Genomic DNA, 24,908 nt, shown 5'->3' with positions numbered 1-24,908 from the left:
GCACAACTCTCCCATCAGCCATACATTCTGCTGAAAGTCTACATTAGCAGCTTCAGAAGGGTTGTAAATTAGAAATGAAGAGGCATCTAGTGGTTCAGACCCTGCGACCCGTGCCGGGGCTCTCTGAGGCAACACAAACCACAATTTCAATTCTCCAAATAAATCCATCTGTGGCCAGAGCGGGCGAGAAGTAGTATTTCACCGCTGCACACGGAAGAAAGAGAGACTCATATGATGGCTACATCTCCCCTTCTCCAGTGACACCAGAACACTCCTCTCTGTGGTCCTCGGCCCCTAAAGCCCCAAAGAGCATCGTAGCAGTCTTACAAAACAGAGCTGTCACAATCTGTCTGCATCGAGACAGAGGACAGACTCAAAGTTATGTCTCGCTTCCTGCCTGCCTTTTCTTCTTTTGTTTTCTATTCTTTCCGATATTTTTTAAGTTTTTTCTATTTTTCTGTCTTAAAGGATGGATGGATGGATGGATGTTTAGATTGATAGATTTCTTCTTCCATTCTGCATATCACGATCTGGATACAGCTCTCTGCTCTGCACACATTCTGATCCATGTGGCTCCCGCCTCATGTGTTGCTTGTGTTTGGACAGCGCTGAGGCAGTCAGATCTGTGTTAAATGTGGCCTCACACTGGGCTCCACACTGATTGGTGCGTCAACACAGGCTGGATTTCAACTGCCTGCTCAAATGTGACTGTGTTTGTTGTGTCGCCCATTCAAATCCGACCGAGATCTGATGAATAGGTGAGAACAAGCTCATCAGATTTGAGCAGGCAGTGTAAACCTAGTCTGTGTTGACTGACACACCAATCAGTGGAGAACAGAGCGAGAGTTTGTGTTTGCTTGGGGGGGGGGAAGTCACTTTGCCTTCAGACATGATTTATTTTGTTCCTTTTTTATGTTATTCTTTATTTGTCGCTGCACAGGAAGGACAATGTTTTCTTTTCTTTTAGTAATAAGGAACAGAAAGATCACATGTAGGTGAAAGAAATGAAGGATTTGATCTGAGTTGTTAAAATGACGAGGCAGCCGGTTTAAGGAAGCTCTCTGGAGGATTTCATGTTGCTGGTTGGGTGGGTGAGGCGGCAGAGTGAGAAGGGTTTTCGGGGCGGGGGAGGAGAGGAGGAGAGTCACATCCAAATCACTGCAATTAGCAGAAGCACGGGAGACTAGTGCCCCCCAGTGTTTGCTTAATGTATAAATAATTTCTGTACATCAGGGGGAGACTATCTGGCTTAAAAAGAGAAAAAGAAAAAACTCGCATCGAATTCTGTGTATTTTGCTCTTGCTTTGTTTTTTATGTATACACAACTATAGTCACTCAGAGACACACCTTTAATTATACAGTTATGTTAGGTAATTGTGTTTAAAATCCAAATAAAGCTACAGGACTGCAAAATAGTTTTTGCTTTCTTTAAGATTTGAATTATGATCATCATGTATGTGATCGCTTTAAATATCACATCAATACAGTAATTTGCTGTAATCAAATCCAATCGAGGCTAAGTAGTGGAAATTATATTTTACTGTTTTGTTGTTGTTTTTTTCATACATACACATGCACATACATGTATATATAAAAATGGACTCATCCTGGATTGCTTTCTGATTAATAGATGGTGTTAAATGTAACTCTTTGAGAGCCAGTTCTTCATGGGAAAGCATAAAAATGGTATTGACCTACATTGCTTTCTGTATTTTCACACAGTATGCCTTTAGCTCTTCTTTCTCAGTGTGACTCAGTACCCATAATCCCTTTGTATAGGCTGGATTGATGTCCTACATCGTCCAGTCCTCTCTTTGTCACTGGATGGTTTGTGTGTGCAGGGTGCTATCAATGAGTAACCAAGGTAAACCAGAAAGACCATACGCCTCGCCGGATCTCACACTGTGTCATTGTCCTGCATTTGCCTTTTTTGTGTGATACAGGTTGAAATGTTACAGGCTTTTCATATGCAGCAGCTTATCATTCCAGGATACTGAAATATGAGGGAAAACCTTTATTAAACATGTGAAATCAAGCAGTATAAACTCATTCCAGTGTGGATCAGTGCAGGTGGAACACAGAAGGTAAAATCCCAATTTACTCTGTCAAAGTGCCAGCCTTATTGCTTTAATGTCACTTTCAGAACTTCATCTTAATATCCCATTAGGACTAATGAGGAATACATCCTTTCCCCCTGCAGCAAAAGTCCTGTTTCTGTGGGAACCAGCTGATAGCAAGTAGACTTTGCCCTGAAGGAAACTGAAGCTACAGGAAGAGCAGCCGAGCGTGGTCTCAGTCGTCACAGCAGAGGTAAGGCATATTTTAATAGCTTCGCTGGAGTTGTACGGATTGATTTCTGTGAACAGACCTGAGTCAAACAGCAGCTGGACACTTTTTTATAGACTTTAAAACTGTTGTCATCTTGTCAGAACTTGGATTTAATGTTCCAAACTTTCAGCCCGCGTAAGCCAACAAAAACAAAGTCCACTTCGTACCTTAGAAAACACAGTTTTAGGCTTTGTTTTGTTCCAGTTTGGAGAGATGAGCTGAAAAAGACGAAAAGTCAAAATGTGATTTTTATCTAGCAAATGATTTATTGCTGCCACGAGTGCAAAAGCCATTACAGGATATTACAGGAAGTGGAAATTGTTATTCATTAAACCATAATGAATAGACGGATGTGCACAGGGAGCGGCTGTTTCTGTCAAACTGCTATGTGTAGTCACTGCTTTACTGCAGTTGTACATCATGCAGCATTGATCTTTGAGCAGCTGGTTATGACTTCATTTCTTTCATGATTAATGCAGAACTAGGGAACTTGGGGGGGGATTTATTATTCCCTTGTGTTCACTATACATATATACATTTTAAAAAATCCTTGCATTTATTGTCTGTCTGTGGATGACAACTAAATTTCCTCTGAGATCAATTAAATGCAATCTATTTGGCCATTAAATATACATACACTGAAAATAGATTAAGTTTTAGGGCCATTTTTATGGATGCCAGTCATGGAGGGCCTTGTATTTGTGTGATGCATGGTTTCATAATCACCCATTTGACATAGCCCCGTGTGCCAATTTAACATCACTGATGAAAGCACTGACACTGTCCAGAGGAATGTCTTTGTGACCTTAACTACCTTGTCTGTCTAATAATTCTCTTTACCTTGGCAGTTTTGTGTCTGATAAAATTTGCTGACTTTTGGGCAAATGGACCACACTTATGACAACAGAAACGGTGGATATCCTCAGCCCCCTCCGTACAGCCCCGGGGACCATGGACAGAGTTCGTATACTGGGATGAGCTATGACGTTAGTAGCAATTCACAATCATTTTTGTTAGCCTCAAAGGGAAAAAAAATTAAATTAAGCAGTGAGAGAAACCATTTTGCACATTGATTTTAGGGTTTAATATGCCGCTATCGTAAAGAATGAGCCCAAATCCAACACACAACTAGCCTTTGATCATGCTATCGTTGGGATGTGTAATTAAATGTGTGCTTACACATTTAATTACACATGGATTATTGGTTTAATTCCATGAAGTTACTTCAAAATGAACACTAAAGCCTCTAATCACATCATTCTGCCTTTTTTATGATTTGCAAGAAAAAAGTTTTGAATCTAAACTTCGGGTGTTGTCTGAATGATCCAGGTGGAGAAGGGCAGCGTTGCAGTGGTCTCCCCTCCTGGAACCTATGATAACATGGTCCATCCTGTGGGCCCGGGAGCAGGTGGAGACAACCAGCAATGTGACCAATCTCCACCCGTCTACTCTCCCGGCTTAGAGGATAGCGCCTTCAGTGACGCTGCCATACGGAGAGGTGAGGGTCGAAGGAAGTAGATCAATAAAGAGAGGGAGAAACAGGAGGCGAGAGAAATGAGCGTTTCTGTTTGCGTGGTCAGAGCCGAACGAGGATCAGCAATATTTACTCCCCTCATTTGCTTTGCAGTGTTTTCTTGAAAATTGATTTGGAATTGAAAATTGTTCTGTGATCTCTGCTCGCAGCCTGTCGCAGCTCTTCACCTCCCACACAACACAAATCATTTTTAATGAGAGGCAGGAATGCAAGTTTGGTGAAAACAGTCATTTTTGGCAACAGCGTGCAGCCTTACCTGCCTCAATGCTTCACTCTGACAGATTGTTGTTGTCGCATGTCTTTCTCCTGTCTGTCTCACCTCTCTGTGTTTCTGGATCTGTTTTTCTTTTTTTCTGAACAGGTTTTATAAGGAAAGTCTACTTGACCTTGATGATTCAGCTGCTAGTGACTGTGGGGATCATCTGCGCTTTTCTTTACTGGTGAGACACAATCACACGAGGCCATTCTTGTTCCAAAGAGAAAAGAAGAAATGTCCTTTATTGTAATCTGCTGGCTTTTAATTGTGTCATCGCCCACCAACACGAGGCAGAACAAGTGCATAAAGTCGTCCCTGCACAAATTTAAACATGCACTGGGGCCCTTCTCAAATCACCATAGTGAGGTGAAACAAGGTGGTATATAGTCCGCCTAATGTTTGTGCTTGCAGTAGTTTGAAAGCTCCCTGTGTTTGGTATAATGGATGTGGTGGAAGACTGCAACAGTCATTTCTTTTCATAAATTGTATTCAGCTCCCATGTGCACAATGCACTGCTCTCTGTTAATATTTAATAAAATCATTCCACTGCTTCTATCAGATAAATGGCAGCTCTATTAAACACTTCTCTCTTTCTCCCTTCCCTTTTCTTATCACCCCCCCCCCAAAAAAAAAAAACAACAAAAAAAACAAAACAGGGACACACTTAGGAAATGGGCATGGAACAACTACTGGTTCACCTACACCATGATGTAAGTTGTTCAAAAACGTTCTCTTAGATTTTCTGGATTTCGTGTTTGGAGAAAGGGCTTCATGTGAGTCCACGGAAGTAAATCACAAGCTCATCTTAATATAAATAATGCGCTCAGTGAATCCATAATGTTTCTCCTATTATATGCTAATGCCGGTAAACTCTGTGTCGTGTGTGAAACAGGGCGGTGGTACTCGTCCTCATTGTGGCCCTGTCATGCTGTGACAGTCTCCGGCGTCGAGTCCCCCTCAATTTTATTGCCCTGGGCCTGTTTGTGAGTAGAGGCAGTACCAGCCAGGCATCAAATTAAACCACCACCACACCTGCTCTATTTCACAGTTTTTTTTTTGTCATGTATTTACTTTCCATTTGTCTCCCCCTTTCCTTCCCCTCTCTCCCTCCCTCTCCCTGCCTGTGTGCCTTTCTCCCTGTCTTCCTCAGACTGTTGCAGAGGGCCTGATGCTTGCATCTGTGGCGGCGTGAGTGTTTGTTTACAAAGATGAGTCCCCACCTGATGCAGACTCATTTGCACAATAATAATCCTATTTGATCCATATCTGATAGCGTGTTCGATGCCAGCAATGAAGCCATCATGCCAGATAAGATGTTATCAGCGCTGGTTTACCAAATTAAAAGGCACATGGGATCACATTCTCTGATTTTTTTTCAGCTGAAGATAAATCTGAGCACATCACAAATAGTTCAAAACCAATTTCTCTGTATTTCTCGGTGCCTGTGTAAACACGAGTTACCCTTTTTTCCCCTCCATCTTTCTGACGGTTCTTTTTTAGCAGCACGTCACTCTGTCAGAAAAAGGCATCAGATGAGACCTGACTATCAATAATGCATTAAAATTACCATATTTATAGGATATTGCTATAACTGAAGCTATAGCTGATAGGAAATGCATGCAGGCAATACATTATTCAATACTTGTCCAGTGGGGTGGGGTTGGGGGGGGTCCAGTGCTCAAAGTTAAATGCATATTTCGAGAAAAAAAAATTCTTATAAGAACTTCCCTTTAGGATAGACCAAACCCCGCTGCTCATCCACCCCAAGATAGACATGATTCAGCTCTTACTGCACTGTTTGATATTTCTGTCTGCAGGTATTTTAATGCTGAAGCAGTCATGTGGGCTGTTGGGGCAACAGCATTTGTGTCCCTTTCCCTGAGCCTGTTCGCCATGCAGTCAAAGGTAAGATCTGTCACACACTCTGAGCTCAGTTTGCACTGCAGCCAAAAGTGAAACACGGCGCCTTAACTATACAGTCAATGGTAAATGTCCATACACTCAGCTGTGTTTCCTGTGCAGTCAGAGGGAACGTGTAAAGCTCAGCTGCTGGACAGGTTTTCACCTGCAGAGTTTTCAAAGTCAGATGAGTTTGCTGTCCTGGCAAAACTAAGATTCCTGCTGAGATCAGTGTATTTGTAAGTTGGGTTAATTCCCTGCATCCAGAGGGTTAAGCCCCCGTGTGGCTGAGATAACTCTCGCCATATAGAATTCTTTATATAAGTCAGCCCTCGTCCTTTTCAGTCTGCCTCCTTTCATGAATTGTGAAAAAAAATAAGCTTTTTATCAAGCAAAACTTCTCAACTTTGTGATTGAAACCCTAAAAAAATGACCAAAAACTTCACCTAAAATTCTATAATAAGCATCCCAACGAATCCCAAATAAGTCTCGCTCGCTGAGGATTTTTTATTCTTTATTTGATCATGCTCATCTTCTTCTGAGATGCCGCTCTCAAAATATATATAATAGCTTATGCTTGTGCACATGGCATTTTAAAGTTTCATTACAACTTGCAGCGTTTTATTAGCTGGAGCAAGTTAGGAGACCTTTTGAGAATCACTTCATTGATAGCTCGGCATGCTTCTTCAATAAACGCCTCATGTTCTGAACAAAAGCAATCACACAGCCAGTGGGGAAGATGTCAGCCACATTCAGATTGCATTTAGAGCCTCTTTTAATTGCTGCTAAATGGTGGTTGGCATTTCACACACTTTGCCACTTATTGTATCTGAAGGAGCTGGAGACATTTATATTTTCGCTCACAGTGGATGGAACAAGCAAGCAGCTGTCTGATAATCATACTAAGAATATATCTGGTGCTTAATTCTCTCTGCTCGTTATTAATCAGCGGGAGGAAGGTACGCAGGTCAGGTTTAAATAGCTGACATATAGAGGGAAGCGTACCCCTAAGCCCGTAATATAGTTTTATGGGCTGAGTGAGCGTCCGCAAACACTTGTAGTTTATTTTTTATGACTTCGCTTTCATCTTGCCATTTCCAGCACCTCTTGCTCTGCAGTTCACAATGTTCACAGAGCTTTTTAATCTCTGTCACTGTGATGCATTGACACTGCGTCTGCAGCCCATAGCTCCTCAGGTGATCAGTGCTAGTGATTCTCCTGTAGCAACTGCCATCTTTTTTTTTTATGCCAGTGTGGAAAAAATAAATAAAGGGCATGCAGGCGAAAAGGCCACCTTCAATCCCCCTGCTCAGTGCCTGTTGATTATTTATCCTCACTTGTTATAACCAGAACTGTCTTGATTTTCTTGAGTCTCGACTGCAATCTGTAGCTATCACAGAGCACAGCTGCAATGAGAACAGCCTTCAGTGTCCTGGATTTTACGAGAATGATGAGTACAAATGAGAGATGTTGGGGCTTGTCACATTAACTGTCTTTCTCATTTCCTATCCCTCCTTTGCGGCATCAGTGGGACTTCACCACAGCAAGTGGGTGCCTGTGGGTGCTTATCTGGACCCTCTTTTCATTCGCCCTCCTCTGTGCAATCCTCCGATCACAGGTAAATTAAAGAGCTTCTTTGTTAACCAGTGTGTTTGCAGTGGGAACAGGTTTTAAATGAATTGCTGACAGACCGGATGTACAGCCTCAGAGTCTTTGGCCCTAGAAAGCACAGGCCCGTGTGCTGAGCAGACTATACAGCAGAGAGCGTAAACTCAAACCTCTTAGGATTTAAATGTACACTGGCGTTCACTGTGTCGGCTGTTAGTGTTGCCAGCGGGTATAAATAAGCATTCTGCAGATTTTAGGTTGTAGTTGGACTCTGACTGCCTGTAAACCAAACAAAACAGCCAGAATGACCAAAAAAAAAAGTTTCTGGCTTAATTACTACCTACAGCAAACAAGCAGCACAGCACACTAGAATAAAAATGTTTTGTTTTAAATTTGTGTTACTGAATGCCTCTCCTGAGTGTGTGTGATTCTTTTGCAGTATGTTTACATCGTATATGCCTGCCTGGGAACACTGCTGTTTTCTTTAGTAAGTACACTTTGGTAACAGAAAGTTCTTTTCCGCAGCACTTTTTTTCTTTTTGCTATGAAAAACAGAATTAAAATCCCCAATGGAAATAAAACGAAACCACCATCAAAGAGGGCTTATTGTCAAGTGAGTGTATATGATGCAACACGCGATCCCAGGGCGAAGCAGCCTGATACCAGTTGTTAGTGAAAAGAGAGCGACTTTGATGCCCCTGTGCCCTTTAATTTCAATTATGCACCACTTAACAGTAGTGGGCTTCCTTTTCACAGCCACCTCTCTGTGTGCCTTTGGCATTCGCAGCAAATGTTGTGACCCATCTCGTCAGCCGGTGGAACAAACTGCAGCTGCACACAGAGCTGAACAGGCTGTCAGCAGCAAGTCACAACTTATTTTCAGCTGCACAAGTCTGACTCCCGGATTATTTGTGTGGCCTGTTTATCTGCACCGTCCCATCTCTCAGAAATAGTTAATAGTGCCCGCGCTTGCTTGCAGACCAGTTCGCGTTCTCGATTCACAGATCAGTGCTGAAGCATCTCATTTTCTGTCCATCTCTCCGCAGTACTTGGTGTTTGACACTCAGATGATCCTGGGTGGAAAACACAGGAAGTATCAAGTCTCTCCCGAGGAGTACATCTTTGCTGCGCTCAACCTCTATTTGGACGTCGTCACCCTGTTCCTCTTCTTGCTGCAGCTCATCGGCCTCTGCCGCTGACACTTAAACTCCATGGCAGGATTTCCCCTTAAAATACTCTTCTTGCACACATGCAATCAATTCGTTGAGTTTGGTAAACACAGACAGCCAGTCTCCCAGACATGGCTTAAGCCCCCCAAAGCAAAAACACTGAAGATCTCCACAGAAAAACTTTTTTTGGTCCAAGTCTAGGCTTAAGCCATGTCTGGGAAACTGAGCCCATGATTCATATTGAATACGTCTCCAGACATCTGTCAGTATATTCAAGTTTGCCTATGATTGTCATGTGTTACGCACTGCAGTCTGCTTTATGGATGTTTACTTGTTTATTTTTTTTTCCTTTAGGAGTTCAGATTTACATACTGCCCTGTTGCAATTCTTACATAGAACTACATATACTGAATATTTGTTTCTAAAAATTACTCTTTAACTCACAAACTAGTCACTTAGGTACTTGTTAAATCAAAGATTATATAAAAGTGTTTAATTTTGAATGAAAACCCAATAAAAGAATTGGTCAGTGTTATGAAAATAAAACCATCTGCAATATTTCTTTGTCATAAATGACTATTACAAATGAGACAACCGCAAAGTAAAACTCAACACATAGTTTATTGGCATCACACATCAAACACTTTTCATATAAAGAGGGAATGTATCAAGTATAAACTATGAAAGTGCAAATAGCATTTCAAGGATTAGTTGCTTTACAATAGAAAATCTCAATGAGTTACAAAATGTTATATACCTTTTTTAATTTTTTTTAATAAATCACCTGAACATATGAGGTGACAGTATAAAGTGTGCCCGTTACATGCACAGCATACTACTAAAGAAAAAGGGCAACGCATGTTATCTCCTCTGATAAAAGCACTTCCATTAACCAAGTCCGACAAAGTTAGTTCCATTAACCATATGGCACCCAGACACTTATCAAAGCAATCACTATCTTTAGACTTAATGTTGCTCTATACATCTGCAAGGGGACAGAGAGAGAGAGAAAAAGGTCATTTACTTCAGCCAGACATCAGTCTGTACAAGAACATAATCACGTCTTAAAGGTAAGACACTGACTAGTGTGTTTTAGTTCACATGGGTTACTCACAATCCATTATTTAAATGAATTATCTTTATTCCAAATAAATACCTACTTTATAACTTTCCTCACACACAAGCGATACAGAACAGTAGGTTAACCTATTCTGAAATCAGCGCAGTGATTTTTAGATGCTAAACCCCGGGAACCACTTCAGTGTAGGGCAAGAAGCCTTACTGCACAAACCCAGAGAAATAAAACCTTTCTTCAAAATATCTGGGAATAAGATTTTTTCTTTAAAGTGTGACTTCGTCGTTACAACGTATTTCACCAAATCGCTAAAAAAAAAGAAGAAAAAAGAGTCAGTGTCATCTATTAACATATCACCACAAGAGCCAACAAAAAAGCCTCTTGCTACAAACATTTCTGATGAGCACGTCTGAACACTATCAACGGCAATGTGAGAGAAACGACTTTAAGGTAACAGGTGTTTCTGTTTTTGTTTACACTGTCATTTTTTTTTAAATTAGCACTCAGAAAAAAAAAGTGTGAAAAAAGGAAAAAGTGAATCATGGTGATTTACACAAAGGCACTGTGTGTCTCAACTCCAGAGAGAGAACCGTTTCAAAGACATGGACTTCCCATGAGGATGAGATGCTGTACACATTCATGATTTTTAATTTTTTTCCCCCCATGCATTACCCTGCAGTCCGGAAAATCTGCAAAGATCTGAAAGGCTTTGCTTATTACTTTTAAAACAGGACCCAGAGATAAATTACAGTGACTTGGGCGTGAGTAATTAATTTACCAGAGTCTGAATACGACTGCCTGATTTCAATGGCCTTCCCTGCGGCGTATGAAGCAGGCTTCTCACTGTCTACTTAGTCTGTCGCGCTCCACGTTCGGCTGCAATACTCAAAACATTAATTTAAGACAAGCTACAATGGAATTCAGAACATGCTGTGACAAAGGTGCAAACTGAATCACGAGCACTCCCTCTGGGCCCGTCAGCATTCGTTGTTTTTTGATTCAGCCTGTGTTGGGGAGTAATAACCACTGTCAAGTCCATTTTGAAATGTTTTTGAGGAGGCCAACTACTTTTCAGTTGAATAATTAATCAAAATTTTGCCAATGTGAATATTTTACATAAAGTACAAATCCATTAGGGCCTGAAGCCTCAGTTCTACACGGCTCACGGCAGCTTTTAGCCAGTGACATTTTCAGAGTATCAATGAGCTGCAATCTCAAAGAAAATTATGGCTCAACCCTTTCACATTAAAGTTTAGCTGAGTGGTTGAGATTGTAAAAAGCAGGCACAATTTGCTTTAGAGAATCCACTTGGTGACTGCAAACTGTGCTTTTGCTAGTCAGTGTTTGGCACCCATGAAGTAGGCAGAATTGGACAGGAGTGAGAACCATCTCAGCCGGCTTTGTTTCGATTGAATATTGGAGCAAACTGTTAATCTGCTCACTAAGTACAGCTGAATTACATCAGACCTGATCCAGACTGATACAGTAGGCTTTTAGTCCAGTGGAAAATAACTATGTAGGTTAAAGTTTCTAAAGCTCCTAAGTCTCTAAATCTGATATTTAAAAAACAAAAACAAAAAACGCTACTTATTTGTATTTTTACTAGTACAAGACTTGTTTTATAAGTCACCCTTGAAACTGGTAACTAACTGTGATCTCTTCTATTTAGTACTTTCTTTGCAGAAGGCTGACAATACAGTAAACACATCTTGTTGCACTTAAATCTGAATCTGTGTCTTCCCCACTTTCTGGTCAAGTATGACACATTCCCCACTCTGTTTACATTCCACCTGAATAGCTAGCACAGACGTTCCTCCTCTTTATTCATTTTGCAATCTGTAGTGGTTTTTGGCCTTCCTTAAAAGCTCTTTGCCATCTCAGTTAGAGAGATCATACCAAGTGCACTTGATCTTCCCACTCAGATGAGCTGGTGCTTGGCAGCTGATCAGACACAGAGTCACATCGCGGAGTGTCGACGTGGCACACCTTTGAGCCTCTGCGCTCGGCATGGCCTCCGCTTGCGTCATGGGCTCCCATGTAAGGTAGCGGCATGGTGTCCAGCCCCACTAGATCTAACTGGGTCGGTCTCTCAGCGACAGTGCACTCCTTCTCCTCCATCTCACTCAGCCTCTGAGAGCAGAACCCCACATCTGCCATCACCTCCTGAGGCTTCCTGTTTTCAGGGAAGACGACCACCCCGACATTGTCATCGTCTTCTCCTTCGCCCCTATGGAGTGAACCCGGGACTGAGTCGCTGTCACAGGAGGTTGGGGGTACCAGAGTGATACCTTGAGGATTCATGTCATGAAACCAAGCCATGATATTGCCCAGCAGGTTAGCGTTTGCTGCTAATGCAGAGGATGAGGATGGGTCGTGGCTGCCACATGTGGTTGAGTCTGTTGTGTCGGTGGAAGAGAAGAGGCCTGTTGAAGAGCTGCTGCAACCAGGAGCCACTGGTATGGGCACAGAAGCACCGTATGCCCGATGATGACTGTCACCGTGCTGTACAGGGATAGCAACACCGGTGGCAGCAGAGTACTGGCTGCTGATGTTGCCAAGTTTCACCAAGTTATCTCCCAACTCCAGCAGTTCTGAGCTGCTTAGAGAAGCTCTGGGGGGGACCTCGATGCCTGGAGCACTTTGCTCAAGCCTCGAAGGCAGGGAGGTGCCAATAGCGCCGAGTGAGGCTTCGTTGGCAAGTACTTCATGACTGGACACACTCCCGACCATCCCTGAGTCCTGGAGTGACAGCTGAATAGCCAGAAGAATGTTGGGGTCATCGTCATCCAGCGAACCCAGACCCTGCAAGAATAAAAGGATCCAGTGTCGTAGAGCATCAGCAGTTTTCAAACTTAACTTTAAGTATAACCTGCAGCACCTATTGTTAAAAAAGTTAACAGTAGCAGCAGATGGAGATAGTGACAAGGCAAGGAAAATAGCAGCTGCTGCAGTTTTGACACTTTGACACACAAACCTGAAAGCAAAGACAGTTTTTCTTTATAGCTGCTTTGTTGCAGTCAGCTCACAGTGGGTTTTAAGGTTTTACATTTTCAAAACTATCATTACCACTCACTCTGTGTTTATATATAAAGTCCCAGCACACAACATCGCTGCATCACTCAGTATGTTTCAAGTCATTCATGCCCCAACCCCAGTCCAAAAAAAAAAGAAAAAGAAAACCCCGTAGGTTTCAGTTTCAAATATTACTCTTTTATTAACTGAACATTTGGTGAACTAGTGAATATGAAACCGCTAAGAATCAAGACGACATTAATAATTCACAGTACTAAGACAAAAATGCCTTCAGGAATAATTTCAACTACGTTACCGTTTGAGCTCGAGATAAATGTTTACTCACCATCATAGGACCTTGTCTGCGTCCACTTCCAGCATCCTGTGTGTCTTTATAGGAAAAAAAGGAACAAAGAAAAAGTCAAACCTGGTTATTGAACTAAATCAATGCAGGATAAATCAATTTACTCAGTTTAATCTACTGCTAAGTATTCAATTTAGTAACATCATCTTGAGTTTAGTCAACACACTGATGAAGGACCAGCAACCCGTCACAACCCCAGGAACTGCACTAACTGTATCTGTATCTGTGAGCAATTCCTCTTTGCTCACAAAACAAAACCTATTAGCTACCCTCCAGTTTTATCTATTGTTTTCAGTCCATACAGCCTAGATAAAAGTACCACGATGATGGAGAAACACAAAAGATTAGAAATGCTTACTGAATTCAAGCAAGTGTCATTTTTCCAGAAGCTCTATTTTGGAAAAACTAATTAGTAAAAATCAATATTTCTAAACAAATAATGTAACTGAATCATTGCAGTGCACCTGTGCTTGTTTAGGTACCGGTGGATACTAAGACTCTTCTCCACTTGACACAATACTGCCAGGGAAGCATCTGACTGGATCTTAATATTTTTGGCGCATTAACCATGACTCCAACAACATGAAAAAATAAACTGATCTGGAACAGATTGTAAGGCCTGAATTCACCGAAGAGCTTTGAAACGTTACCATTTAATTGTCTGTTTAAACAGACAGTTCTTTAAAGTTAGACATTCTTAATCCACACAGAGCTAGAGCCTTAACTTGAGTGCAAGAAAATGAGGCTTGAGGTAAGGAGGATGATGATAAGGTGCAAATGACAGGGGAGAGAAAGCAGTAGTGAAGGACGAGAAAGAGATAACGAAAACATCAGCCACTGTATTCAAGATGGTGGGGCTTCGCAAACCTGCACCTGCACTTATGCAATTCTGATGGATTCATTCAAAGTTAATAAGACTGTGCCTTTAAAACAAATTATAAAGCAACAGAAATGTGTGTTTAATAGTAACAGAGACTTTAATACTTTCTTTGGCATTTCTTCTACACCCAAGTAATTTAACTGTAACTTGTCTACAGCGTTTTTCACTTCTTTGTAACATCACAATTCAAACATGGAAACAAACATCATGAGTCATGCTTCTATTCAACTCATCCTTTGAATTACATGCGTCACTAATAAAAGAAACAAAAATCAAAGTTCATCACAATGTGATTTCCTGAGAACAAATCAAGAAAATCTAGCTCTCATTTAATCTCATTCTATACTTTCAAACCACACCATCACTAAGATGAACTTCAATAGGTCTTTTCTGCAGTCTCTAGTTCTCAGTTTATTAATGTCCTACCAGAACAGTTTCAGATTAGAATAATTCTTATAACTCTCATTTCTAGAACTGACTTCTATAAAACTTCCTATCACATGTACACAGTACTTCCCTATATCTATCTTTAAATAGTTTTCTACTCAAAAGATCATTCCACCTTAAATGCTTTGTATCAGCCATTACAAATTGCACTTTGACCCATTCCATCCATCTGCTGGGTTTTTGTTTTTTCCATGCTGCAGTCAGTGTGCCATTCCAGGATGTATACCAATTGGACTGATAACAAATGTAGGCCTGATCTTAATTAATCACACTTTTAATGAATATAAAAATATTCTTTTCACTAAGTGTTTCACAGTCACACTGCACTATTAGAAAAATGTATCCATGATTAGAAACAGAAGGTCTCATTTTTTCCCAAGAATATAGAATAGAATTTTGACGTTCTTTTTTAATTAAGATGCAGTTTTGATCTATTATTCTCTAAGCAATTTTTTTGCTGAGAGCCTGAAGCAGCTGTGATTATAAGAGATGACCAATTTAAGTTAATTTAGCTGAACAGTCGATCAAATCTACCTGAGGTCCATCGAACCCTGCTTTAATGAAAGAAATACAACTCAAGGGAACTTTCTAAACTTTACAAGAAAACTTCTTTTATCTTTTATACACAAACAATCAAAATCTTTTGTAAACATTGCAAACCTTGAGGTGTCTAAATCTGCGCACTGTCTGTGCACCAGATAGTTGTTATAGTCTCAGGCGTTTGGACCCAATCTAAAAATCAGGCCAACTAGAACCCAGAGATTTTGCATTCAGATGGATCACACGATAAATTCACGTGGTAACTTAAGCTATGCAAATAACAAGCTGTGACAAGGGAGAAAAACTGAATATCACGATGTGAAATAGCCATCACAGGAGAAACCCTGTATAAAGTAAAGTACCTAAAGTGCTGTCGCTGAGGTCGTCAGGGTCAGGTGTGTTGCTACGGAGACTGGACATGTCGCCTCGCCGCCTCTGCCTATGCCGCCGTCTGTACTGGAACTCTGCGTACTCCTTAAAATATAAGAACAATCATTACTATAAAAATGCAATGAAGGAGATTTTTACAAGGAAACTGATTCTAGCAGGTTTGAGTTAATAACTCTGTGTGTGTGTGTGTGTGTGTGTGTGTGAGTGTGTGTGTGTGTGTGGGGGGGGGGGGGGGGGGTTGAGGGGACTATATGCAGGTCTTTGATTCATTCACTAACTGAAACCACTTACCTTCCCTTTAAACCGACCTTCTTGATTAGCTATGTCTTACAAACACAAGACGAACATTATGTGGGTGTGCCTCTACACTCATGAGAAAATATCTGATAAGCAGGGTGTAGAGCAGTCTGATACCTGAACCTTTGGTTAAGAGGGATTATTTGCACATCAGCTGACCTCACTACTTGAAACTTTGGTCAGATTAGCATGGAAAAAAACGTGGCAAAGGAAAATAGTTCCTGTTTATCCCAGCACACAGGTCTTATTTTGAGGTCATATGGAGTTTATGCTTTTCTGGTTGGCAGCTACTTTGACTGCACAGAAAGATGGGTGGTCTTAACAGTTTGGCTCATTGGTGTGTAGCTCTTCAAAGGGAAAAGCAGTGAATTTGTCTGTTATCTAAATCAACTCAAGCTAACATTTTTGAAATGGAATTCCTGTAAAGTCAAAGTCATAGATTTAAAACTGTGAGATGGCACTCATCCGTAGTCAAGTGCCAAACGAATGAAAACTCCAGTGCTGTTATCCCTCTTAAAGTACTGATAAATGCATGACCGCTCTTCATGAAAAAGGCTACATACACCAAATCAACATATCGGTACCTCTGCACTCTTTATTCAATCATCTCAACTGCCAAACTCACTGAGTAACATGCAAATATCATCAAAAGCAAAAGCTCTTTCATGCTTCCACCGTGCTAAATATAACCCACTATGAAGTGATGCAGGTTTTATAAGAAGCATGGAGGAGACATATGGAAGTGTGTGAGGCAGTGTCATCTGGCTTTGTTACTATGGGGTTACCAACTACTGACAGTGACTGAGAAAGAAGCTTTTAACCAGCAGGCAAAAAACAATAACAAATAAAAGCTTGGTGTTCAGCATCTGCCATCAGTATCTACTGTATGTCTATATTAGTATGTTCCAAGCTAAATTTAATCGTTTTTGCAACATAAATACTTGCATCAGCTGGCCTATGTATTATAATCATTAATGTTATTGCACAGTATCGATGCATATTAAAGATAGAGATAATTAGTAGTTAGCAAAATCAATGCATGCAGGGATCTCCAGCTTGTTAAGAATGTCAACCAATGAGAGACAAGATAAGTATCACGGCATGTGGCACCTGACTTCCTACAAAATAATGGCACATTTTAGAAGAAGCAAAATGCTAAATAGAAAAACAAGAGCCGCTGTACGTAGTTTTGTTATCATGTCAGAAGACAAGTTACTGTTTTAGATCTGTTGGCTTAGTTTCTTGGCTGATTTGAATAATAATAATATTTTCTGTGGTGCTTTCCTGACAACAGATCTTTTTTAGCACACATATTTTGACTAGTCATTGTAAATGAAGTGCAAATGTATAAATGTGTTTACATTCCATTTACGAAGGGTCCTACTGTACTGCATGCCGCTAAGTGACTTACAGGGCTTACTGGTATATTTAATGTAACTGAGTCATCTTTAATTCATTTTGTGCTTTATTTACTGATACAAGTCAAAACATCCCCCCTTAAAATGTCTATTGGCCATTGCCAGCTTTGAAATGTTATAGGATTTGCACAGAAACCCCAGAGGCTTATTTTGGTGTGAGATTTGAATTTTCAGATAGAAGCTACACGAGCCTAAGCCAAAAGAGTGATGGCGCTCTTAAGCTGAGCAAATTCTTCTGAAAAAAGAACTGTATGTTTAAGAACTGCCACAGTCTAGAAAAATCAATAACAGACCTGTAGTAGTATCTGCAATGTACTGACATATGCACCATTACCAAGTGCATACATCACGCTGGGCAGAAAAAGAAGACAGGTCAGTAATCAAACCATTATGTGGTCGACACTTTTATGACTCTAAGTGTTAACTACAAACACCTGTTACTAATGTGTAATGATCAGGCGCAACCTACTTAGGTGTTCGCCAGCATACTGTGCTTTTAATCATTCCTGACGGTTGCACAGGGAACACTGAACCATCTGGCTTGCTCCAGTGTGTTAAATAACATGCCGATCTCTGGGTCACCAGAAACGTTAAAATGATTTAAATATACATACTGACTTTATTAAAAGATGTCATATGACACTGTATAATTAATTACACAACATAATTATATCTAATTATGATTTATATTTCTGCAATAAATAAAGTAATTTCTTGAAACAATAAGTACTCTCTATTAGCAGAAATAAGTGTCATTACAAATAACAGGCACTTGCTGAAAGGGCACTGATTAAATTAATATTATGTATAATATATGTTTTACAAATATGTAATACTGTACTATACTGTATAGGGCAAACATCACGGCATCAATAACACTGACAGTTCATGATATTAAAAATTCCACATTAACAAAATTAAACTTCCAATGGCATGCTGAAATCTGGGAGTGGCTCCACTATTACATTCAAGAACAGTAACGACAGGGAGAAAACAAAAAACAAACAAACCTTTGTTATCCAAAAATAATTTGTGACCAAGAGAGGAAGTCTGTGCCTTTGAGAAAAATTAACATTTTAGGATTAACATGTCTTTTTCTTCCTAATTTGTACCAGTAAGTTTAATAATGAGTCCAAATGTGGTTTCAAAGCACTTCAGAGCACACAGCAACAACCTGAACAAGCCAGAAGCCGGTTTTGTTTAGAAACAGTGGCACCAATTATGACATGTGGGTGTGAGTGTAAAGGGCAGCTGCAAGTAAACCTGGACCAATACAATTATCTGGCTACATTTGTTAGCTTTAAGTGAATTAATTTTCGCTAAAACAAATGGGAATCACCAACTCTTACTATGTACCTCTAATCTGTTTAAATAACCCAATCATCTGACAAGGAAAAACCCATCATTGGCTAAACCACTCAGTACACAAAAAGACAAATGCATTTTGTTCAAGTTTACAGTCCAACCAATCAGCTTTTACCTCAGGTGATGCAAAGCCTAAATACTCCCAGTCCCACGTTCCACCAGCAAAACTGCCAAAGACAGAAATTAATGGCAAACTTGTGATAGCTGAAATCACACAGGAATTGGCTCTCAAAATAAAATAAAAAAAGAAGTAAAATGTGTTATTTTAACAAAGTTAGGTACTGGTCTGTATGCTACCTTCGCCTTGGGGCTTCAGGTGAGTCATTAGGGGCCACTCCCCTGGCTACTGAGGCCAAAAACTCTTGCCTCTTCTGTTGTACCAGACAAGCCGCACGGATGATCTTGTGGCGTGGTGTTCGTAGATAAGGCCTGTTAACCTTTTGTGCCAAGTCCTCAGTCACCATCTCCAAGTCCGTCTGGGGGCAGAAAGACAGGTGACTTAGCAATCACAGTGTACAAATGCAGGATTTGAAGTTTCAATTTAACAAATGTACTTGTGGGGCAGCTGTTTATGTATCTACTTAAAAAAAAAACTATTACTTTTACAGGTGTTTAAGGAATTGTAAGACCTATGGGAGCCGTGCCGATTCATTCTCCAGCATCTGAAAGGCCACATTATAAAAACTAGCAGGAAAGTACATCCTGTATCTATATGGGTGATCATAAATTATACAGCACTAGATGTTTAACTAAAAGCTGAGATGTGCAGATATAACTGGGGAAGATTGTGAGAATCATGCAGTAGAAAGCTTTAGTCTCACATATCTAATGGCCTAGACCACTGTGAACATTTGTCTTTCCTCTCACTAAGTAAGCCTGAAACCTGCATAAGCTCGTAGATCTCTTTCTTTGTGCTTTTGGGCTCCAGAAAGAACCCATAAGGATAAGAGCACTTGAGGATGCGGCGAGTCTTTAGTAGTTCTAGGACTGCATCTTCAATGAATGTAGTGTCAGGTGGGCCTCCTTCCCCTGGGAAAGAGAAGGCGGGAGAGTCAGATAACAAACATGAATATGGGATATGCTTTTGTACAGGACACTCATTACTCTGCCTCAATTACTTCACTTTGCTTTTGAGCCGATTAGTATTACATGACAAGAAATCCTGAAACAAAGCATATGAAAGAACTCCTTGACTGTACTAAAGCACATGAAGAGACTGCACTTTTAAGTTATAACTGAGGTGTCTAGTATGATGGGAAGTCTGGGCCAAGAACACTGCTGGCCTTTGATGAATAGTGACTTATAATTCACTTTTTAACAGCTACTGAGATTTAAAAAAAAAAAAATTGGAACCTAAGGGAAAATCATTTTCTTCTCATTTGAATAAATCTTTTCACTAAATGTGTAAATTAGCAATCCAGACATGCTGAATAGAAGACAAATTTATATCTGAAATAGAATTTTTATCTGCATCTCAGATTCTGAACTGCGTCAGAAAACACAATAGTGATGGCCAAAACTGATTATTGGAGACTCAAAGCTGTCGGCAGTCGTATTATGTAGGATAAACTGTGCAAACTTTCAGTTAAGCCAAACTCATGAAGACCGACTTGGAACCTTTTCCATTTCTGCCAGCTGACAGCCACCGCCACTATGTGAGCTAACTCCACTGCAATCAGAATCTACTGCTTTACCTGATGTACATCAGCATCACTCAGCTAACTAGTCAGGCAGAAGCTCCCTTTACTGACATGGTTTTGAAAAAGTCAAGTTAAAATGTTATCTTTCTTGTAACCTCACACTACTGAATGCTTAAACTGAATGCTGTTGTTAAAATAATATTAAAACACCTCAGTTTTCTATCCCTTCTCCTCTACTTCCAAAAGCTCAATATTAAAGAACTGAATTAGGATTGGGATAATAAAGGTTGACGCCGTTACGGCAGACTGCATACTCACTTCCACTTAGTGCTCGACTAAGCTGCTCCATCTTCTCTTTGGCTGTTTTTAATAGACGCTGCTCTAGCTAATGGGAGAAAAACAGAAATTTTACTCAATAACAAAAATGATCTTGAGGTTCCTGCTAAACCAAGCAATAGAGAGAATGCCACGTGAGACCAAATAAATTAACAACAGATTTATTTGTGATGAACAGAATGCAAATATACCGTATGTTAGTTATGTTAAAGTTAGAGCACTGGAGAGTATCCAAACTATGGGTCATGCACCAGTTTTACACAAATGCTCACTGTCTGCATTCATTGCATAACAGCTGCAAATGCAACATCACTGGAAGACAAAGTCTGGTCTGTTTACCTGATAGCTGTGCTCGTGGTTCTTGAAGCGTGTGTAGTAGTGCATAAAGCGGTCGAGTTCCTGAAAGCTCTTGTGTTTTTTCTCAGCCTGCAAAACAGTGATGAGACACCAGCCACAGTCAATCTCCTGAGCATGGTGTTTCTTCTCACAGAGAAAGCCGAAATACTTTAACTGTAAGGAGCAAAAGTAAGTCCACCAAATGATACTATTTATGTGTGACTAGAGAGTACACGAGAGACTGGTCAGTAACCCTCTGGCAACCAAATGCAAACAAGTGCAACATTGTTTACCTCTTTGCAAGCAGTTTCACTTAGTACCAGCAAGCAAACCCTTCCAACGAGTTGCCAGCCAGTCAGAGAATATACATCTTTCAATAGTAACGACTGGTTACCAGGAGGTCAGTGACTCTTGACGTACATGACTGTGGTTTTAGCAAATGATTTCACAGTAACTGCTATTAACCTCGAGCAACCATTGGCAACAAGCAGGAAATATTTTTCCCTAGCAACCAGCAGTTGCCAGGTAGTTTCCAACTGGTGTCAAGGCCTACATTACTATATACCTGTGTGTTATATACTTCAGCTGCTCAACTCCTGATCATGTAGGAGTTTGCAGACAGACAGAGACTTGGTGTATTACAGTAAGACTGGGTTGTGCAGCAAAATATATTTATCAACTCTGCACAGAAAATCTGTAAATAATTAACTATTCCATCATGCGATTCAAGGAAAATTCCACCAATTTTATGTATTGCCATTCTCCAGGCCTTGGAGAGTACTACTGCAGATGAGTAAACAGTTATATCATTTCTTCTCTGGTTCCACAGGGACTTGCACAAAATCTGATAAATTGCTATAAGTAATGTCACTTAGGTCAATGTCTGAGTTTGAGAAAACAGAACCAGAAAGCAAGCTTACTACAGCTCTGTAGACGGTTGCTCGTTTTAAATTTAGCTGAGGAGCTTGAAGGCTATATTACTGGCTACTAGGACAAGTGGAAGCACATTCTGGTTAATGTATGCATGGCTTGAATCAGAGGAAGAATTAGTGAACTTAAAACAGACACGAGTTTATAATGCACCAAGCTTTCTGCTTTTTTGTTGTGAGTCTGATAATGGTGTAGGAGTACGATGACAAGTTGCTAAAAGAGTCATGACGTTTAGGAATAAAATACAATATGAAACAACCCCAGCCCCGCTCCTTTAGGACATTCACTCTACATCATCATAACAGAGGGCTCCCCCAGTAACAACTGCCATCACTCAGCTCTGGTCCCCTGTTGTTACATTATACTGTTGAGTCATATTTTACAAAGTGTTCGGTTAACTGGGCCGAAAGCGTTTAAAATATGAAAACACAGAGAATGTAATAATATCGTGTTAACATCTAGAGTGTATGCATGTACCTCTTCAGTCATCTCCTTTGACTGCTCCTCCACCTGCTGGATGACCTCATAGCGAGTGCAGCGATAGTAGCCCCCTGTAGATGAGCTATGCTTTTTCCATTCCTCCAGACAGATCCAGCAGAAATCGTACTTACACTACAGGGAGAGAGAACAGCTCTGGTCAGCTGTCACATCAAAAAATGGAAAGCCAATTACTAATGCTACTCCTGCTTTACTGGGGTAATTTACATTTAATGACAAAATGAAAAAGACACATTTTTTTATAATTGCTGTCAGAGAAAAACAATTATCCTGGTATATGAAATGACAGCCAAAACGATACCTTTCCCCATCTACAGACATGTTTTCATTAATATACCCATCCAAAGGTGAGAATATCAGACTGACCCAACATCAGATCTACCAGGACAGAAAGGCACTTTTTTTTTCAAAAACAGATCTTTGTAAAAATCATAACTGAATTATAATTAAGGGTCAAGGACTTCTAAGGCTCATTAAACTAATGTAATCACCTGTATCCATTTTATCTCTTTTGTCTTCTCATCCATTTCTTTTTCTACAGTGTACAAGTAGCAGGTGTTTGAACAGAGTCGTGAATCCTTGTAGCCTGCTGCCACTAGAAGGCACTCAGACTGCATTTGAGAGCAGCAAGTCCCGATGGAGAAAGAACAACAAAACACAGCAAAACACTACAGCCTCTCCAATCTGCAGCCTATTTGGGTATAAGTGATTTCTCCATGCTACAAGCACTTCTGTGGGTGACAGGTTAGCTGGAGTATCACAAAACCTTAAGGCTGAGGCATCAGTTGTCCTGGAAACTCTCTGCTTATATGACACATCAGAAAAATCAATACAAAATCAAGGAGAGTGAGGGGACATGAATGGGTGGATGGAGAGACACAAAAAGACATGTGAAAGAGAATCCTGAGACAAGAAAAAAGTGTGAAGCCACACCAGAGAGAAGGAAATGGCAGCAAAAAGACAAAAGGTTCCTTAGCAACACTGAGTCCCGTGTTTCCAGGCAACAGGGGTAAAGACGTTTCTTACCAGGTAATAACAGGTCAAGAGGCTGAGCCCTCTGTGGCCTCTCAGCTTGTGAAAGCCACTCCATTCACCCAAAACTAATGTCCATCTCTAGTCAGCCTATTTAACCAGTGCAAACAGTGACAGGGGTGTCAGAGAGACAAAAAGATCTTTGCTGTATGACTGCACTGCCTCCCCTACAGCAACAGTGGTAGTAACAGAGACAAAGTCAAGCAACATGACTATGTCTGATTGCTGGTCTCACTCTCTCCCTTGACCATCCATCCATCCTCTTCCACTTATCCAGGTCCAGGTCACAGGGACAGCAGTCTAAGCAGAGATGCCCAGACCTCCATCTCCCCAGATACCTCCAGCTCATCTGGTAGGATACCAAGACATTCCCAAGCCAGCTGAGCCGAGAGACATAATCTCTCTTTCAGACCCTGGTTTTACCCTGGGGCTTCCTCCCAGTTGCACATGCCTGAAACACCTCAGGAGATGTCCGGGAGGCATTCTAGTTAGATGCCCACCTCAAATGGCTTCCTTTTAATGTGGAGAAGTAGCAGCTCTACTTTGATATTTTCCCGATTGACCAAGCTCTTCAAATTATCTTTAAAAGAAAGCCCAGATGACCCTTGGAGGAAGCTGATTTTCATCACTTAAATCTATAATATAATTCTCTTTTACTTCCTACAGCTATGCAAACCTTTTTTTGTAATTTCACCCAATTTAACCCTGTATTATTTACACTGGTGGACCAATACAGAAGCTATCTGCTAACATGTAAACATGACAGCATGCATTCATACTGTAATTACACATACATTTCACAACATCAACAGGTACCTTAGTTGCCCCTTTGCTATGCACACTGCATTTCCTTTAAAAAGGTGTTAAGTGAGAACAGAACAGTATAAAACAGAGCTATTCTAATAGTCTGATCTGACAGAACTCAGAAAGTTGTAGTCATCTGCTAGACAGATCATGTAATACCATTGTGTATAAATACTACAGCTTGTCTTGAGCGTGGTGTAAGAAAGAGAAAGGCTTGTGGAGAATCAGGAGTAAAAATGGCTCATTCTAGTGTTTAAAGAGCCATCTGTACAACTAAAAATGAGATTTTGACATTTATACACATACTGTGTGCAAATAAACTTTATCTCCCACCTGACAGTTTGTTTGCACTGAGAACAGTACTTTGCATAAAAGCCTTGAGTTATTATATCATTGCACTGTATGATAAAATGTCAATTTGTAAATGCTTCTTGGTAAAAAAAAAATATATGAAAGAATATGCCAATGAATAACTGTTGGCTACATAAAATATAATTAACTGATCAAAAAAAAAAAAAATGCTAAATGGAGCTTTGCTGTACCACTTTATGGACCTCCAAAACCCACACTTGCTCTAGATAACTTTACTGAAATTTGATAAATAAGGTAGTTACACATAATTAATTCTAATTATTTCTATGAGATGCCAAAATCTGCATTTTGCACTATTTTTTTTTTAATTTTTATGTGCAGTATGTCAAAGAAGATGATTCTGAAGTCCATTTAAAACATAAACAGAAGTATACCGTG

At 40.3% G+C, this 24,908-nt stretch overlaps 2 protein-coding genes across 4 annotated transcripts in view; one reads left to right on the top strand and one right to left on the bottom strand.

The window, feature by feature from the left end:
- Positions 1-1,957: 1,957 nt before the first annotated feature.
- LOC146698206 (protein lifeguard 1) lies at positions 1,958-9,208 on the top strand. Its single transcript, XM_085473235.1, has 12 exons — positions 1,958-2,084; positions 2,201-2,310; positions 3,177-3,314; positions 3,658-3,826; positions 4,224-4,302; positions 4,775-4,828; positions 5,011-5,101; positions 5,269-5,306; positions 5,936-6,023; positions 7,546-7,635; positions 8,065-8,112; positions 8,672-9,208. The coding sequence occupies exons 3-12, from the start codon at positions 3,213-3,215 to the stop codon at positions 8,822-8,824; spliced, it is 912 nt and encodes a 303-aa protein (XP_085329361.1). The 5' UTR covers positions 1,958-2,084; positions 2,201-2,310; positions 3,177-3,212; the 3' UTR covers positions 8,825-9,208.
- A 188-nt stretch (positions 9,209-9,396) lies between these two features.
- ankib1b (ankyrin repeat and IBR domain containing 1b) overlaps positions 9,397-24,908 on the bottom strand; it is a 34,162-nt gene continuing 18,650 nt past the window's right edge. For all 3 annotated transcript variants that reach the window (XM_085473232.1, XM_085473233.1, XM_085473234.1), the window contains exons 12-20: positions 22,302-22,436; positions 20,898-20,984; positions 20,541-20,607; positions 19,466-19,611; positions 18,880-19,058; positions 18,698-18,749; positions 15,475-15,586; positions 13,228-13,271; positions 9,397-12,671 (exon numbers count right to left, since the gene is read on the bottom strand). In XM_085473232.1, coding sequence (XP_085329358.1) covers positions 11,760-12,671; positions 13,228-13,271; positions 15,475-15,586; positions 18,698-18,749; positions 18,880-19,058; positions 19,466-19,611; positions 20,541-20,607; positions 20,898-20,984; positions 22,302-22,436 — 1,734 coding nt within the window. In that variant the 3' untranslated portion in view covers positions 9,397-11,759. The remainder of the gene's footprint in view (positions 12,672-13,227; positions 13,272-15,474; positions 15,587-18,697; positions 18,750-18,879; positions 19,059-19,465; positions 19,612-20,540; positions 20,608-20,897; positions 20,985-22,301; positions 22,437-24,908) is intronic.

The sequence above is a fragment of the Copadichromis virginalis genome, linkage group LG11, assembly GCF_057382275.1.
Source record: "Copadichromis virginalis isolate Kocher_CV1m ecotype Utaka linkage group LG11, C_Virginalis_male_GT1.1, whole genome shotgun sequence".
Taxonomy (NCBI): domain Eukaryota; kingdom Metazoa; phylum Chordata; class Actinopteri; order Cichliformes; family Cichlidae; genus Copadichromis; species Copadichromis virginalis.
Note: the sequence above shows the minus strand (reverse complement) of the source record. Positions and strands in the feature narration are given on the sequence as shown.

Excerpts from the sequence above, each read along its gene's own strand:
- LOC146698206 (XM_085473235.1), top strand. The coding sequence starts at position 3,213 with ATGGACCACACTTATGACAACAGAAACGGTGGATATCCTCAGCCCCCT. Across the intron at positions 6,024-7,545 it reads TGTTCGCCATGCAGTCAAAG|TGGGACTTCACCACAGCAAG; the intron begins GTAAGATCTGTC and ends TTGCGGCATCAG. Across the intron at positions 7,636-8,064 it reads GTGCAATCCTCCGATCACAG|TATGTTTACATCGTATATGC; the intron begins GTAAATTAAAGA and ends ATTCTTTTGCAG.